Raw genomic sequence first — 14605 nt, 5'->3', positions numbered from 1 at the left:
TCTAACATTAAAATGTGGTATTACCTGACTATGAGGAGGGAGGAGACGCTGTGGTTTCCAATGGGAGTAAATCTTATGTTGAAAGACTTGACTTCTCCAGGCAGCAGGAGGAGGTTGTACACAAAGGGCCTGGTTGAGCCTTCTACAAAGCCTGTACTGCTCCTCATTAGCGATGTCTGTCACACAAACGGAGAGACTGTTAGAGACAAACAGCTTCCACATGCTGTCAGATCCACGGACAAGAGGACAGTGATTAGCAGCACAATAAGCAGCCGATTCTCCGATTTCCTGAAAAGCCACCAAATCAACAATGGACTTACTTGATTTCTGTGAACCTGGAACTCAAAGGTGTTTGTGTTTATATTGATGTTGGATAAGTTTCCTAAAGGAAACCTGAAAAAGAAAAGTAGTAAAGAAGACTGTCAGCGTAAGCTGAGGGAAAAAAGAATAAGCGGGAGTTTAGTTGTGACTTCTTACCTGTCGGCCAGTTTTCCAGAAAACACAGAGGGGTTTGGTAAAAGCGCCAAGGGGAGTACTTGGACATAAACAGGGACATCTGCTGGGTTCTGCAAAATCACCTCCTCGTCCTGCGGACAAACGATGTCATGCCTGAGTTTGAAACATGTTTAAAACACGCAAAACCTGTGTGCCGTGTCCTAAACACCGACTTCTGTCGGTGCTGTGCTTTTTTGGAAATCGAATTTCCCAGAGGAACCCACCCGAGGGATTAATAAAGTTCTATCTAATCTATCTAATGGGCGAGTACTCACAGAGGAGCTGTTGGTGTTGGTCAGGGGGAACGTGATTCTCTGTGAAGAGTTGACCAGCGAAGGCCACGTCAGGTGTGCGGTTATTTTAGCCTGAACGTTTTTCTGGAGATCTGTGTTAACTTCAAAGACAGCTTCGATCCTTTGGTGAGAAAAGAAGTTACATTTTTACTTTATTTTATCCTGGAAAGAACTTTTATTTCATAGTGCGCTTTGAATGCACAACGTGCTTACTTGTGCACAGAGCGCTCCTTGAGCTCTTTCCATCGTCTGAGGAGCTTCTGGTGAAGATCGACATCGGCGTCCCAGATATCCTCCTGTAACGCCAGCCCATGAGGTTTAGCCTCAGCTGTGGAAGGAAAAAAATAAATAATAAATTAACCACTGAATTCTCAACCATGGGCTCAGACTAGATTTATATTTTAGGGATGGGACTCGACCATAAACCCACATCTCTCGAGGATTAGGGATGCCACGTACTGATGATACTGTGAGATTTAAAAATGACACATCGGTATTATCTGTCTGCTATGCATGTATAATAATATCAGAAATAACACTTCAGTTGTTCTTTTTATATATTTCTGAGCCGACTTCACTGCTGTTGTTTACAGACACCTCACTTCTCCTTTCCTTGCTCTCGGTCTCAGTGTGTGCACCTCCTCACATACAGAGTGGAGAGATCAAATAATATTAATGAAGCTGCGATGAAAGAGTCCAAATAAACTAAATAACGAGAGATTGAAGCTGCTGCGGCGGAAAAATCATCGTCTGACCAAAACTTGCAGTCGTTAAAAAAAAAAAAAAAAAAATGACTGCAAACAAAGAATAGCTTCGTCATGCTGTGTTAGCACTCCTGCAGCTAACTTTTATTAAACACAGAACAATGAAATCAACTGAATTGACAGTATCAGACTCAATATTCAATCCAGAGTAAATCCAAATTTACTCTGAATCCTCCAGTTCTCACTTAGCGACATTAGGGAAGGAAAAAAAAAAGTCACTTCAAAATGAGCAGATGTTGCTTCAGATGGAATTCACCCAAAAGGGCTGCAACGAGTTTGTAAAACTGTATTAAACAACAGTTCTATGGCTACTGGTACTGCTCCATCTCTCTTTAAGCAGATAGTTGTTCAAGCCCTGCTGAATACCTGGACCCCATCTTACCCAAAAAACTACCAGCCTGTCTTCCAGACTTCCATTTCTTTTAAAAGTCTGGGAAAAAGTCTTTCTTCATTAACAGAATCCACTGATAAAAGTTTGCAATGATCTGCTCGGGCTCTGGGGACTGTGCCATCCTCATCCTCCTTGGCTTCACTGCTGCATTTAACAGCACTGACCACAACGCGTGCACATCAGTGCTGGCATCTGCACTACGCTGGTTCATCTTATACCTGAATAATAGATCCTTCTCTATGTTTACTGTAAACTATTCTTCTTCACCAGCAGCACTGTGCTGGTGTAGGGTTCTATCTTAGGTCCCATCCTGTTCTCTCTATACATACTTCCTCTGGATCAAATCATCAGTAAACATCAAAATTTGAGACACTAAAAGGATCCCACCTCCTCACAGAGGCATAAGTTTGTTGTTAAAAACACCGACGTGCACACAAACACAGAGTTTAATAACAACTAAAACTTACATTTAAGCACAAATGGCAGGCCCACATAACAGTGATCACCACACTGCAAGCCGGCGTCAAAATAAATGTTTGCCACCTGTAAAACAAGTAATAAAAATACGTTTGTGTCTCAAAAGAAAGCGTGACCCACTTTTTGTGTTGTTGAGGACTGGGAGGATTTTTGTACCTTAGACTTCCGTCTGGGCTCCAGCTCGTCTTTGCTGTTGCGGAGACGTTTGTAATAAAATCGGATGTCTTCTGTCAGGGAGCGGATCTGCTGCAGTCTCACTTTCTGTGTGAAGGAGCTCTGTATGCTAAAGCTTTGGTGAACTACCTTCCCCTAAAGAAGAAGACATGTAACTCAATCCAACACCTCAGGCATTAAACAGGAAGCTGGCTTCTTCTTCTTCTTCTCTTTTTTTTTTTTTTAACTTAAACACTCATCTTCTGCATGCTGCCAGCACATGATGGCTGTGAAATCAATTTTGTGTTACTTACTGGAAATGAAGGTGGCAAAATGATGTGTTTGGGAGAGCTGTTTAATGTGCCCACTGCGACGACAGCTTTCACCGGGATGGTTAATATCTGAGGCCAAAAACAACACCAGGTTATGCTTTTATGTTGAAGAAACTGCCTGAAAACTACACACCAGCCAGCCTACCTCATAATCTGTGGTGAGGTGTACAGCCCCGTCGTACGTGCCCTCCAGAGCTTTGGCCACTAGTGTCACTCTGAATGCTGCGTAATATCCAGATGCTAATATAACCTGTGAAAACAAAAAGGTTTTCTGTCTCTCAACACTTTGTGAACAAGCTACAGTTTCTCTAAAGTCCGTCCCCTCTTGTTTTGTTTTCTTTGCACACATCATCAAATTGCTTGGAATAACAATGTTTTATCTCCGATCTTGACACTGTGGTTGAAGAGCTTCCACATCCGAGACAGCAAAACACACAGGCAGTAAATTTCTTTCACAGGTTTCATAGCCTTCCCTTTAAAAAGGAAATGAATACTGAAATGGTTCTCTAAAAGCCAAAAACAATCAAGAACATAGTTTCAATTTGGATTTAAGATGATTAAAATGTTTAAAACCAAACAACCAAATGACAGAAAAGATTATCTGAGTAAGAAGACCTCTTAGATTCAAAATGAGATGCTGCTTAGAAGGAAAAAGCTTGAAATCAAAGAACAAACAAAACTTAATTATTTGATTTTTTGTGACATGCATACTACTTGAACAATATGATGCATGTCACAGTTTATTATTTTATTTTCATACTTTCCAAACTCTTTTCCCCCTTGAGAGGTTTCTTTTTTTTATCATTTTGTTTCATTTTCTGATTTGTTTAGCTGTACGACACTGCGGTTCACGGAGCTTTTAGATAAATTGACTTGAGGGAATCTCTGAGTGCTTCAAACGGTAGCTAGAATGGCTTTCAGGGCCTACTTTACAAGCTCAGCTGGTCTGACAGCCTCAGTAATATGAGAAGATGCTTCTTCATTAATCAGCAGTGGTTCTGCCAACTTCTGCTCAGCGTCTCTCATTTCTACTTTTAAACAACTTCCTGTTTTGTTGTGATCTCTGAAGTACTCACAGTAGTGTGAATTACTAAAAACAACATTAAGTCAGCCAGGCAGCAGCCTGATCTGTGTTACAAACCTCATTCCAGATAAAATCGGTACAAAGAGAGAAACCTCTCACTTAAAGCGCAACTGCAGCAGTTTAACGCCTGTGACACAGGAACAGAAACAAGCGGCAGTGCGCTGTGTGTTTGATCTGTTTCCTGATAACTCTCTGGAGAAAACCTGAAATAGTGCATTTTGGGTAAACTTTCAAGTTTCACATCACCCTGTGGACGAGGTGGGACCTCAAATTACTTGCTAAAAATACAAAAATCTTTTGTACTTGAGGTTTTATAATGCAAAGAGGTAAAATTCTGCATTTTGCATTCATTAAATATACTAAGGTTAATGTATGAATGTGAGTCAGCCGTTTGTGAGGATGGGGGGGCACTGACTGGAGGACATCAGGCCCAGCTAAGCTGCATCTTCTTTAAGCCTTCATAGTGCATTTATGGTCAGCATTGAAAAACAGAACCGGGAGCTTCAGATTAATGAAATACTTTTGCTTATGTTAATTATTAGAGCCAAAAAAGTCCAAATTGTAAACTGCGCAAAACAGTTATTTGTTATTTATTAACCTTTTCATGTGAGATTCATGCTTTTTCTCAAAAAAAAAAAACATGAACATAGATATTTATAAGCTGTCACAATTTTTAAGTTTAAATTTTCACAATTAAATACAGAAGTGGTGACCTTGTTCATGTGTCTCACGAGAAACTCCCGTCCTCACAAACTACAGCCACAAAAGTTGAAGTGAAACTCATGTCGTAGGATTTCACTGGACTGATTGCATCAGACTGAAGCTTGCTCTGCTCACTCTAGCTTCCTGTGGGGATTAGCGTGATGGCGTTCGGGCTGTGGAGGTCTCACCGTTTTATGATGGGAGGCTGAGGTGTTCTGCAGCTCTTCCAGGTGACCCTGGGCCACCGTTGTGTTCCCTTTTTCGGTCTTCAGCAGCTCCATGGAGAGACTGTCTCCTGTGACCAACCAGGACTTAATCTCCAGCTGGAGGACAGAAAAGAACAAAGTGGCGCTTTTTCACTTTTGCCAAGCAGCATTAAACTTTACATGGTTTACACTGTGGAAACAACCTAACAGCCTAACCCTAACCAGCATCCGTTCATCTACAGTGGAGTTTTTAACCAACAAACCGCAACCAGGTTTATCTGAAGAAAAGGACACGACAGCTAACTCAGTTTTACTCAGCACTTTGCAATCTTATGAAATTGAGCACGTCCATGGGGGAAAAGCTTTAGAAGCCTAACGACACATAAAGGCCTGAAACTTTCATCCCGAGATGCCGAGCTATGACAATTTACAGTCGATCACTCCAATATCAACTTGTACGGCTTCTCACCTCTATGGGGTTACTGTTGACCACTACAAATATGATGCTGCTGGTGTCTGTTGCACTGCGGACACCAAAGTCCAGCAGGTTCTCCTTCAGACTGGGAGGCAGAACCAGAGGCTGTAAAAACAGGCAGTAAAAACAGCATGTTACACACTCTAAAGTAGATTTAAGTACCAGATTCAACAGCGATGTATTATGAAGCTATAATGCAGTCTGGTATTAGTGAACCAAACCACTGAGAGGCAAGAGCATCTATAACTAGTACAGGAGCTTTCAGTGGATATTATTTTATTGTTTAAGAGTAAACAATTGTATTTACAATGATAGACCGAGTTCGCCCGTCTGCACCCACTTCATGTTCACTGCGTACCTCCAAGAAGCCGGTGTAAGCCCGAACAGGCAGGTGAAACTTTGATGCGTTTGTGATGAGCAGGATGTTGCTGTCTATGTGGATTGATGGTCGAACCGGTCGGAAGAGGAGGGAGAAGATGTAACGCGACTCGTGTGGGGGGATGAGGATGGGCGTGCTGAAGTTCTGCACCTAAAACAGAAAGAAAAACATAAATAAATGAAAGCGATGTCAGCGCGATGCTGGAAGATCAGACTTCACAGTCGGGTTGACCTTGGATGGGTCGTTCCAGAGAAATCAGAGAGTATCTCCAACCCGAGACCCGACAAGCAGGTGATTGTTTTACTACAATAAACAATGATAAATTCCATGAGAGCATATGCACAATGCACTTAGAGGCTGTAACGTGGAAAATATTCATATTACGAGGGTAACATTTTACATGTCTATTCTAATTATTTTACCCAAAAAGATTCAGTTGAACTTTTCTCAGCTTTGACTGTTTTACGTTTCTTTGTTTAATGCATTTCTGCTCACATTAAACATTGTTTTGGCCTCTTCGGGGAGGGACACGTTGTGTATCCGGATTGCGAAGCTGAAGGCATTCGTGAGGAAGATGGGTCTGTCCACCGGGTCCACGGGGCTGTCCCTGATGTGGAACAATGTGGCTGTGTGGTCAAAGCCCAGGTAGCTGCCACAAGAGGAAGCACACACACAGCAGTGAAGCTTCAAATTAACTCTTACAGCAACATTTTCATTTGTCTCCTTGTTCATCCTCAGAAAAACTTACCCGTCTAAAACCTCTGCTTGGTATGGGATTTCAAGCTTGGAATAACTCTTCTCTTTTGCTTTAACTGTTATTTTTCCAGATAACTGATATGGTCTTCTGGCTTTTGAGGCTACAGGGGGAAAAAAAAAAGATTCAGAGAGCAGATAAGACACTGCAAAACACATCAAAGGGCCTGCAGGAGGAAGCTGCGCAATAGAAAGGAAGGAAATGGAAGGAACTTCTAAAAACTAAGTCAAAGGAGAACAACTGAAGCTTTTGATTATTTATACAGATGTGTATCTTGAAGGTGACGTTATGTTACTTAACATAACTTTATAAAGAAAGCTGCCAAAGAAGCATCATGTTCATGAGTTTCCTCAGGAGGAAAAAACAGCTGATTCAGCTGAACTCTTATGAATGACCACGTCACAGGTCAGTGTTAGAGACGGTGACAAGTTCAGCTTCCTGTGACCTGTCAAGTAAGAGAACTGAAGTAAAACTCCACTTACCATCAAAACTAATACTTGCGACTTTGGTATATCTGTTCTCTCCAGCTTTGAGTGTAACTGCTTTGAAGTCTATTGTGACGGCTTCATTTGACGGTGTTGTACGTACACTCTGAAAAGCAGCATGAATACAGTCATGGATTCTTACAGCCTTGAGATACTTGTTGTGTTCATGCTTTATTTTGCTTTGGATACGCACCGTAATGGGAACATCTTTTGTCCCTGAATTTAAAAGGTGTAGATTCAGCAGCTTTGGACGATCTGCAACACGAGGAAGTAGGAGGCAGAGATCAGAGGGAGGAGTCGGGAGGTTGGTTTGAAAAAGAAAATACTGATAGATGTCGTTTCTTTAAGGAAAGCAAACCTTGTGATCTGAGTGTGCCAAAGTCGAGCATCTCTGTGGAGGAGTATATACCAGGGGCTGCAAACAATGAGTGAAACACGAGTGTTAGAAGGGAATAATGATTAAAAAGAACTGTCGCACAAAGGTTTAGCAGCACACCTGATGTGACCTCCACCTCTACGGGGAGGATGATGAACTGGTCCTCATTGGGAGCATTGGTTTTGATTCTGATGAAAGCCGTGTGGTTGTCCACATCTCTGGACGAGAAGCTGGCTCTCATCACCCCTTTTGTCTCAAATGGGGGAATCTCCTGGAGGAGGGGAGGGTTGGTCAGCGTCAGTGGGACCGCCTACTGTCCTTTAAAAACCTCACTTTGCTCTTATTCCCATTTTACTCTAATCTGTATGATTCATGGGTCAAAATAATCCTTTAGCTACTCTCGCTTTAAGACAACTTTTGCCTGATTGGCTTTAACAGCGTGTGGGTGGGGTTTCCCACATCACTAACAGCATACAATGACCTCATTGTTGGAAACACCGGCCATGTTTAATGTGAACAAGCACAACAGGTCCATAGCTTTAAAATCAAAAGGAGGACTCACCCATAATTTTATAGTGCCTCCTTGTTGGCCTGTGGGAAGCTCCAGATGCAAATCCCCACCACTGGAGTACATCTCAACCACCTGAAGCAAAGACAAGAAGCAGACCAAATCAATCATCAAAGAAAATGTGCAAATAAAATAAACAAAGGGTACAATGTGTCCGTATTACCTGCAGTGGTTCACTGTACGGGTTGTGGATGTTTATAAGAGGTGAGAAGCTGCTGTTTACTGGGACTCGGGCCCCAATGAAGGGTCGCAGTCTGTAGGGGTTTGGTATACCAACCCCGAAAACCTTCAGTTTCAAAGACAGATACGCAACATTAATCACATGTTTCACACAAAAAAAATGAGAGAGAGAAAAAAAAAAAAGGTGTGCCACTTCATTTGTACCTGGTATGTAAACACTCCATGATGTGATGTATTAATAAATAAAGTATTTTCTACATTCCCAACTACTCGAGCAAGAAATACCACATCAAATGATGTGTTCCCTCCTGGTGGTATTATCTGTTGGGAAAAAAAGAGACATTATAAAAGACATTAATAAAGAGACGCCAAAGAATACAAATCTGTAAAAGAATTAACCCCCCCCTTGTTACATTTGGCTAATTGATGATGATTCTGTACGCTCAGTTTTTATGCTCTAGCACAGGGGTGTCGAATTCCAGGCCTCGAGGGCCGATGTCCCTGCAGGTTTTAGATCTCACCCTGGGTCAGCATGCCTGACTCAAATGATTAGTTCATTACCAGGCCTCTGGAGAACTTCAAGACATGTTGAGGAGGTCATTTAGCCATTTAAATCAGCTGTGTTGGATCAAGGAGACATCTAAAACCTGCAGGACATCAGCCCTCGAGGCCTGCAGTTCGACACCTGTGCCCTAAGCCTGCAGAGGTATGTAGGTGTAGGTGAATAAAGCCTGATAACTGGTTAGTGGACCATCCTTAAAGAAAAATCCCCCCCCCCAACCACACACAGGTCTAAATTATCAGATGCAGGCATTTATTTCACTTATAAAAAAGAATATTTTTAAAGACTGAAAGTCGACTGAACACCAGCTTATTACAGATCTGTCACATCTACCAGAGTTCGTGGATTTGAACATATTTCAGCACTTTGTGTGTCATGTTTGTATTCATCTGTTCATCATGTGGCCCTTCACTTCAGTAGCTAAGCCACTCTGACCCTGAAGGATAACGTCACCAACTCCAGCTCTAAAAAGAGAACCCAAACAGATCCCATAAGGTTATTCACATGCACTGACCAACAAACTTCTAACCTCACAGATATCAACGCCCACTTCCACACCACCTGATCGTAAAAAGGTCCAGTGCTATGAAAACATCACAGCTCCATGGTAACTTTAGCATTTTGGTGGGGACGGTTTTTCAGTGGGCGATTGCTCAGGGGGATTTCTGAGGTGGATTCCATCCTGCTGCATTTATAACAACATGAGTAATCCACAGCATGAGCTGCCTTTAAAAAAAGAGGAATAAATTATCTATGTTTGTATACTAAAACCATTCTCAAATATACTCGTATAGACTTCAGCCAAAGCAGAATCTCCTGCTGTTGGAGGTTAAATGTTAATAAAGGGGTGTTAGATGATACGTAATAGGTTAAATAATAAAAGCCCGATCAGAGATTAATCCAAAACGTGCACTTTAAAATGTGCATTATTCGTTTATTATGTGATCAAGTTTTTAACTCTGAACCTTCATCAAACAGGAATTAAGCAGACTTAACAATTTAAAGCTTTTTGTGCAGAACAATCTCTGAACATTGTGCAAAAGGGAAGAAGCTGACTGTGTAGTGGCCTATGGCCATGGAGGGATACCAGATGAAGAGGTATTCAGATTAGGACATTACCCAGATCGTCTTTTCAGTCTACAAACCTTTTTCTGGTTTTGGTGTGTGTAAAAAAAATTAGCTAATATACCACTAACCTAATGTTAGTAGGATGTGAAGAGGAAAAACAAAATTTGAGTCCAAAATCCAAAGGTATCCATTCACGTGCAACGAAAAACAGTAACAAATGATTGGTGTTGATCGCCTGACTAACAATTCAACTCTTCCTCAAAACAAATAAATAATAATATGATGTTCTGTTCATTTTTTTTTTTTTTTAAACTGTAACTTCCTCTGTGCCGCGTTCAAAGAGACAATACTAAGAAAACAAAAGTGAGGGTGATGAAATATAGGATTTTGAAAAAATGTACTCTACAATATATTCAAGTGATAAAGGCACAGGTAGAAAGTATTACCGCATACCTTAAAGCAGAGACTCATGAGGTTGGGACCTTCTGGCATTCTCTTGTTAGTACAACCATAACTAAGATTCAAAGCACATGCTGAACTACAGCATGTGATCAGAGGAGGGATCCCCAAACATATCTGCTACAGCAGCACATACAGGCTAACCGCATACAAGCTCGTGTGAAGTTTGTAATGGTGCAGTTGTCCTCCTAAGCGGTCAGATTTCACGTTTAATAGCACAGTTCCCAGCAAGCTCTAACAGAAGAGTTTGCCTTTATCTCAAAAACGTAAAGACTCGCTGATCTCAGTTCACATGTCGTTTCTTGAGGGAAACATAAAGCATAAAGTTTACGCTGCACTATTCTGGTTTGTACATTTGTCGCCCTCTCATCAGACCTGCTCGTCTCCGACCTGCTGATGTGCGCTGCGTTATTAAAAGAAAGTGAGCTGCGTCTTCGGTTTTTGCGTAATCTTTCACTCCCATCGGCACATTTCTGCAGTTGCAAGCTCACACCAACTTGCCCCGTTAATAAATATGTTCAAAATGCGACACTTTTCCTGCAGAAAAAAACTAAACAAAAAACCCAAACTTGTTCCTGATTAATGGACACCACAAGAAAGCTACAAATATGAATGAGCTAGAACCTCTCACTTCTGATTTTTTTTTAAATGAGTGGCATCAATGAGTTCAAATCCATTTTAGACACAACTTTAACCGATCAGAGCAATGACATGTGTGACGTAGAGCTGAACGGGAAACGGCAAAGAAGGCAGTGATTGTTGAAGAACTGCCACGTTGCATAAACAGTTATGACTGGCCTGCATGAATAAGGGTGAGTGGAAAAGTCTGGCTGAATGGGAGGGGATGGAATGCACTGAAATGTGAGCTCTCATATTTGTGTGGTTACCTAATTCTGCCTAATTCTCTGATGGTTAATAAAAAAATAAAAAAAATCTCCCTGGAGGAGTGAACCTGTCTGGCCTAGAATCAGTAAGCCTATTCAAACAAGCCTTAACGTCGCCTTAAAATCTGCCCTGGCTTCAGTCCCACAGAGCGACTCGGTGTTTCTCAGTTGTACTTCCATTTAAATGCAGCTATTAAAAGGACTTTGATCTTCCTGCTGACTGCTCAAACATACTTTTGTACTCTATGGAAATATTTCCTCAGGTTATGATGCAAGACAACGAAAAAAAAAAAAAAAAAAAAAAAAAGCAAGCACATTTATCTCAGCAAGGCCTCACTCCATGACAGATAGGATTCTTAAGAATGTGTGCATTCACCAATTCAAAGAATTGCAAACAAAAAGACCTGACTCAGATCCCCCTGCTGCACACCTGTATAGGCTGTTGTCACCACAAACACCTTGTTCTAGAAGATGATTCACTGGCAACACCTTAACAGCGTCTCAGCCTCTAAGACACAAACTGCCTATTGTGAAGCCACAGAACAGGTTTCTCATATAAAAGGGAGGACTCTAATGCAGCACAGAAAAGCATTCAAAAAGCACGTACACATGATGCACACACCTTCTTATTCATGGGCTATTCTTTCTTTTTCTTTTTACCATTTTCTAAACACCTAAATACAGCAAAACTACCAAATGCCAAAAGCAGATTAAAAAAAAAAAAAAAAAGTGTAAACAAGTCAAAAGTGTCCCGTTTGCCTCAATGACATCTCTGAAAGGTTAAAGTTCCAGCAGCACGTGCCCAACACATCTAGACTTGTAGTCATCATAAAACATTACACACACATTTTAAACAGGACAGGTATGGAGCAGGAAAAACATAAAACAACCAAAAATATGTAAATACACATAGAAATTTTTTATTTTATTTGTAGCATTATTTTTATTTATTAAAATTAAATGTACCGTATTTCCCGGACTACAAAGCGCACCTGAATATTAGCCGCACAAGCTAAAATCAGGGGAAAATCCTGTTTTGTACATACATTAGCCGCACCTGACTAAAAGCCGCAGGTGTTTCAATATTGACTTATCATATGTAAGAGAATATGCACAAAGCGAATTGTCAGGAAAGAGATGGCTGTTTGGAGACACACCCCTTTTATTAATATTTTGAAAAACAAGTTATGGGTACATATTTGCACATGTGCTGTGCTTCATAAATGAGTAACAAATGTAGTACATAACAGTAACCTACAGCACACCAGAAAAATAGATTCGGACTACCTTTTAGGCTCAGGTGCAGTGACACGGCTTTAACAAGAAGAAAAGTCAGTCATTCACCACCATCTTCCTGCGCACTAAAACCACCAAAGTCCTCTTCTCCAGTGTCGGAAACGAACAGGCTCAGGATGGCTTCGTCATCCACTCTCAGCTTCTTTCCTTCGTTGTCACTTTCAAAACCAAAGATAATCCTCATTGTCATTGTCAGTGTCGGAGTCGAACACCCTCTGAAGGGCCGTGGCGGTGTCCTCCTCTTCATCATGCAGCAGTCCAGCCCTTCGAAATCCGTTGGTGATCGTGGATGTTTGCACACTTTTCCACGCTGTCAGAATCCACCGGTAGAGTTGAGCACAACTTGCTTTTCGCAAGTTTATCGCCGCTCATCATCCACGACTCCCGCTGAACGCGTAGCGCTACTTTGAAGTTTGTTTTTTGCGCTACTTGTACGGCACTATGTTGCCTGGCGGATGGACATGTGACCAACATACCACTCTTGAACCCCGATCCTTCCGCCAGGCAACGTAGTGCCGTACAACAGCGGAACAAACAAAACAAATCGTCTTACGATATGACAAAAATCACGGACAATCCATAGAAAAGCCGCACCTGACTAAAAGCCGCAGGGTTCAAAGCTTGTGCAAAAAGTAGCGGCTTATAGCCCGACAATTACGGTAATTGTTTTTTTTACTCAATTAAAACAAATTATTTACATTTCGGTTGAATTTTTTTTTCTTTTTTTTCCCCCAACTCTATACCAATCTTATTTTAAATGTCTGGAAAATGTTTGATGACGAGTCAGACGAAGTCACCAGCCAACCCACTCAAATAACAACTTATGCTATCTGCACTTTGAAGCCGGTAAAGGCATGGAAGACACAGTCACAAAGCTAGGCAGTCACATGTAGATCCAAATGGACCCTCACCCTCACTAATGACAAATAACGTCACTTATACCCAAGCAGACCTGAGCATAGTCGAAGATGTGTGAAGTATAATAAGACATGTTGGGCAGACGGTCCCAGACCTTTAGATTCAGATACTGGGATGAAACTAGCTCATAGGCCGCCTGGTAAAGGAACACCGAAAATTCCCACTGCTGGAGAGATTAAATAAATTCATTAGACTTCCCTCCCCGAGAAATAACCAAATCACAGCCCCTCATATTAAAGGCCACATCCACATTTCTTCAAGCAGCATCAACTGTTGGGACGAGACTATGACCAGATCCTGCATACAAACAATCTGTGAGGAAAAAGCTTTCTGCTGCTGGAAGTTTTCAGATTTCTGATCATGTTGGAGCAGGCATTGGTGTGCATACAGGAAAACACAGTCCATGCAGAGTTGTTTGTGTCTACTATCATAAAGGGGAAATCACAAAAACATGTATAAAAGCCTGCCTTCAGCTTAAGCCCTGCAGTGAAGAAAAAGTCATAAGGTACAAAGAACCTAATAGAGGAGTTTAAAACAACAAAAACACAACTTTGCCACTGCAGACACTGTTTGTGCTTTTCTTTAATTTCTTGATCTTTGGCATTTTCTTTTTTTGTGTGACTCTTGTTATTTGCAGCAACCCCAGGGCTTCCCTTCTCGTGGGTAGCCTCTGCATTGATCAAAATCCCATAATCGTTCTCTCTGTGCAGATGAAAACTCCCAAAAACAACTTTTTGTTTTCCCAGCAGGCTCTGTGAGGGCACAGTGATCATTTTTCCACACTTTACTAAACTATGTCTGAGCGCATGATCAAATCCAAGACTAACTTTACGAATAGCTCATAAATATCATCATCATGATCTTCAGCCTCATCTTGCTCTTCTCCCATATTTTCCCTGCAGGATGATTTCCCTCCCCCTTTTTTCCTAGTTGCAATAGAACAACATTTACAGGCTAATTGAAAGCAGATATTCATGTTTCATGAAGTGGTGATCATTCAAAGTTTTATTTAAAAAGTTCCTGAAAATGTTTAACAAGAAAAGAGACTTTAATTTGGTTAACATTTGTTTTCATTTTAGGTTTGAAGGATATTTTGGTACCCTGAAAACATGACATGTTCTTGTCTTTTGTATGAAATACATTTTACTGATGATTGAATTTCAACTGGATTTTTCCACTCAGTGTGGGAACAAAGTCACTGCATCTGGTATAAGTCAGAACGGTGTGAACGCAACTCTAAAGGACTGAGCTCATAACACATAACAGATATTTTGCTTTGCTTACATAATTTGATGTGTCAATAA

At 41.2% G+C, this 14605-nt stretch overlaps 1 protein-coding gene across 3 annotated transcripts in view; it reads right to left on the bottom strand.

The window, feature by feature from the left end:
• The window catches only part of tmem131 (transmembrane protein 131), a 43425-nt gene that overhangs the window by 9935 nt on the left and 18885 nt on the right, over nucleotides 1-14605 (bottom strand). For all 3 annotated transcript variants that reach the window (XM_085449700.1, XM_085449701.1, XM_085449702.1), the window contains 21 exons: nucleotides 8319-8435; nucleotides 8098-8220; nucleotides 7929-8009; nucleotides 7487-7637; nucleotides 7349-7405; nucleotides 7184-7245; nucleotides 6988-7096; nucleotides 6500-6608; nucleotides 6247-6400; nucleotides 5731-5901; nucleotides 5367-5477; nucleotides 4880-5014; nucleotides 3051-3155; nucleotides 2888-2974; nucleotides 2577-2729; nucleotides 2411-2486; nucleotides 1002-1116; nucleotides 771-909; nucleotides 478-587; nucleotides 321-393; nucleotides 25-176 (listed from right to left, as the gene is read on the bottom strand). In XM_085449700.1, coding sequence (XP_085305826.1) covers nucleotides 25-176; nucleotides 321-393; nucleotides 478-587; nucleotides 771-909; nucleotides 1002-1116; nucleotides 2411-2486; nucleotides 2577-2729; nucleotides 2888-2974; nucleotides 3051-3155; nucleotides 4880-5014; nucleotides 5367-5477; nucleotides 5731-5901; nucleotides 6247-6400; nucleotides 6500-6608; nucleotides 6988-7096; nucleotides 7184-7245; nucleotides 7349-7405; nucleotides 7487-7637; nucleotides 7929-8009; nucleotides 8098-8220; nucleotides 8319-8435 — 2390 coding nt within the window. The remainder of the gene's footprint in view (nucleotides 1-24; nucleotides 177-320; nucleotides 394-477; nucleotides 588-770; nucleotides 910-1001; nucleotides 1117-2410; nucleotides 2487-2576; nucleotides 2730-2887; nucleotides 2975-3050; nucleotides 3156-4879; nucleotides 5015-5366; nucleotides 5478-5730; nucleotides 5902-6246; nucleotides 6401-6499; nucleotides 6609-6987; nucleotides 7097-7183; nucleotides 7246-7348; nucleotides 7406-7486; nucleotides 7638-7928; nucleotides 8010-8097; nucleotides 8221-8318; nucleotides 8436-14605) is intronic.

This window comes from Copadichromis virginalis, linkage group LG23 (genome assembly GCF_057382275.1).
Source record: "Copadichromis virginalis isolate Kocher_CV1m ecotype Utaka linkage group LG23, C_Virginalis_male_GT1.1, whole genome shotgun sequence".
Taxonomy (NCBI): Eukaryota; Metazoa; Chordata; class Actinopteri; order Cichliformes; family Cichlidae; genus Copadichromis; species Copadichromis virginalis.
The sequence above is the reverse complement of the archived record's forward strand: the minus strand, read 5'-3'. Positions and strand labels throughout refer to the sequence as shown.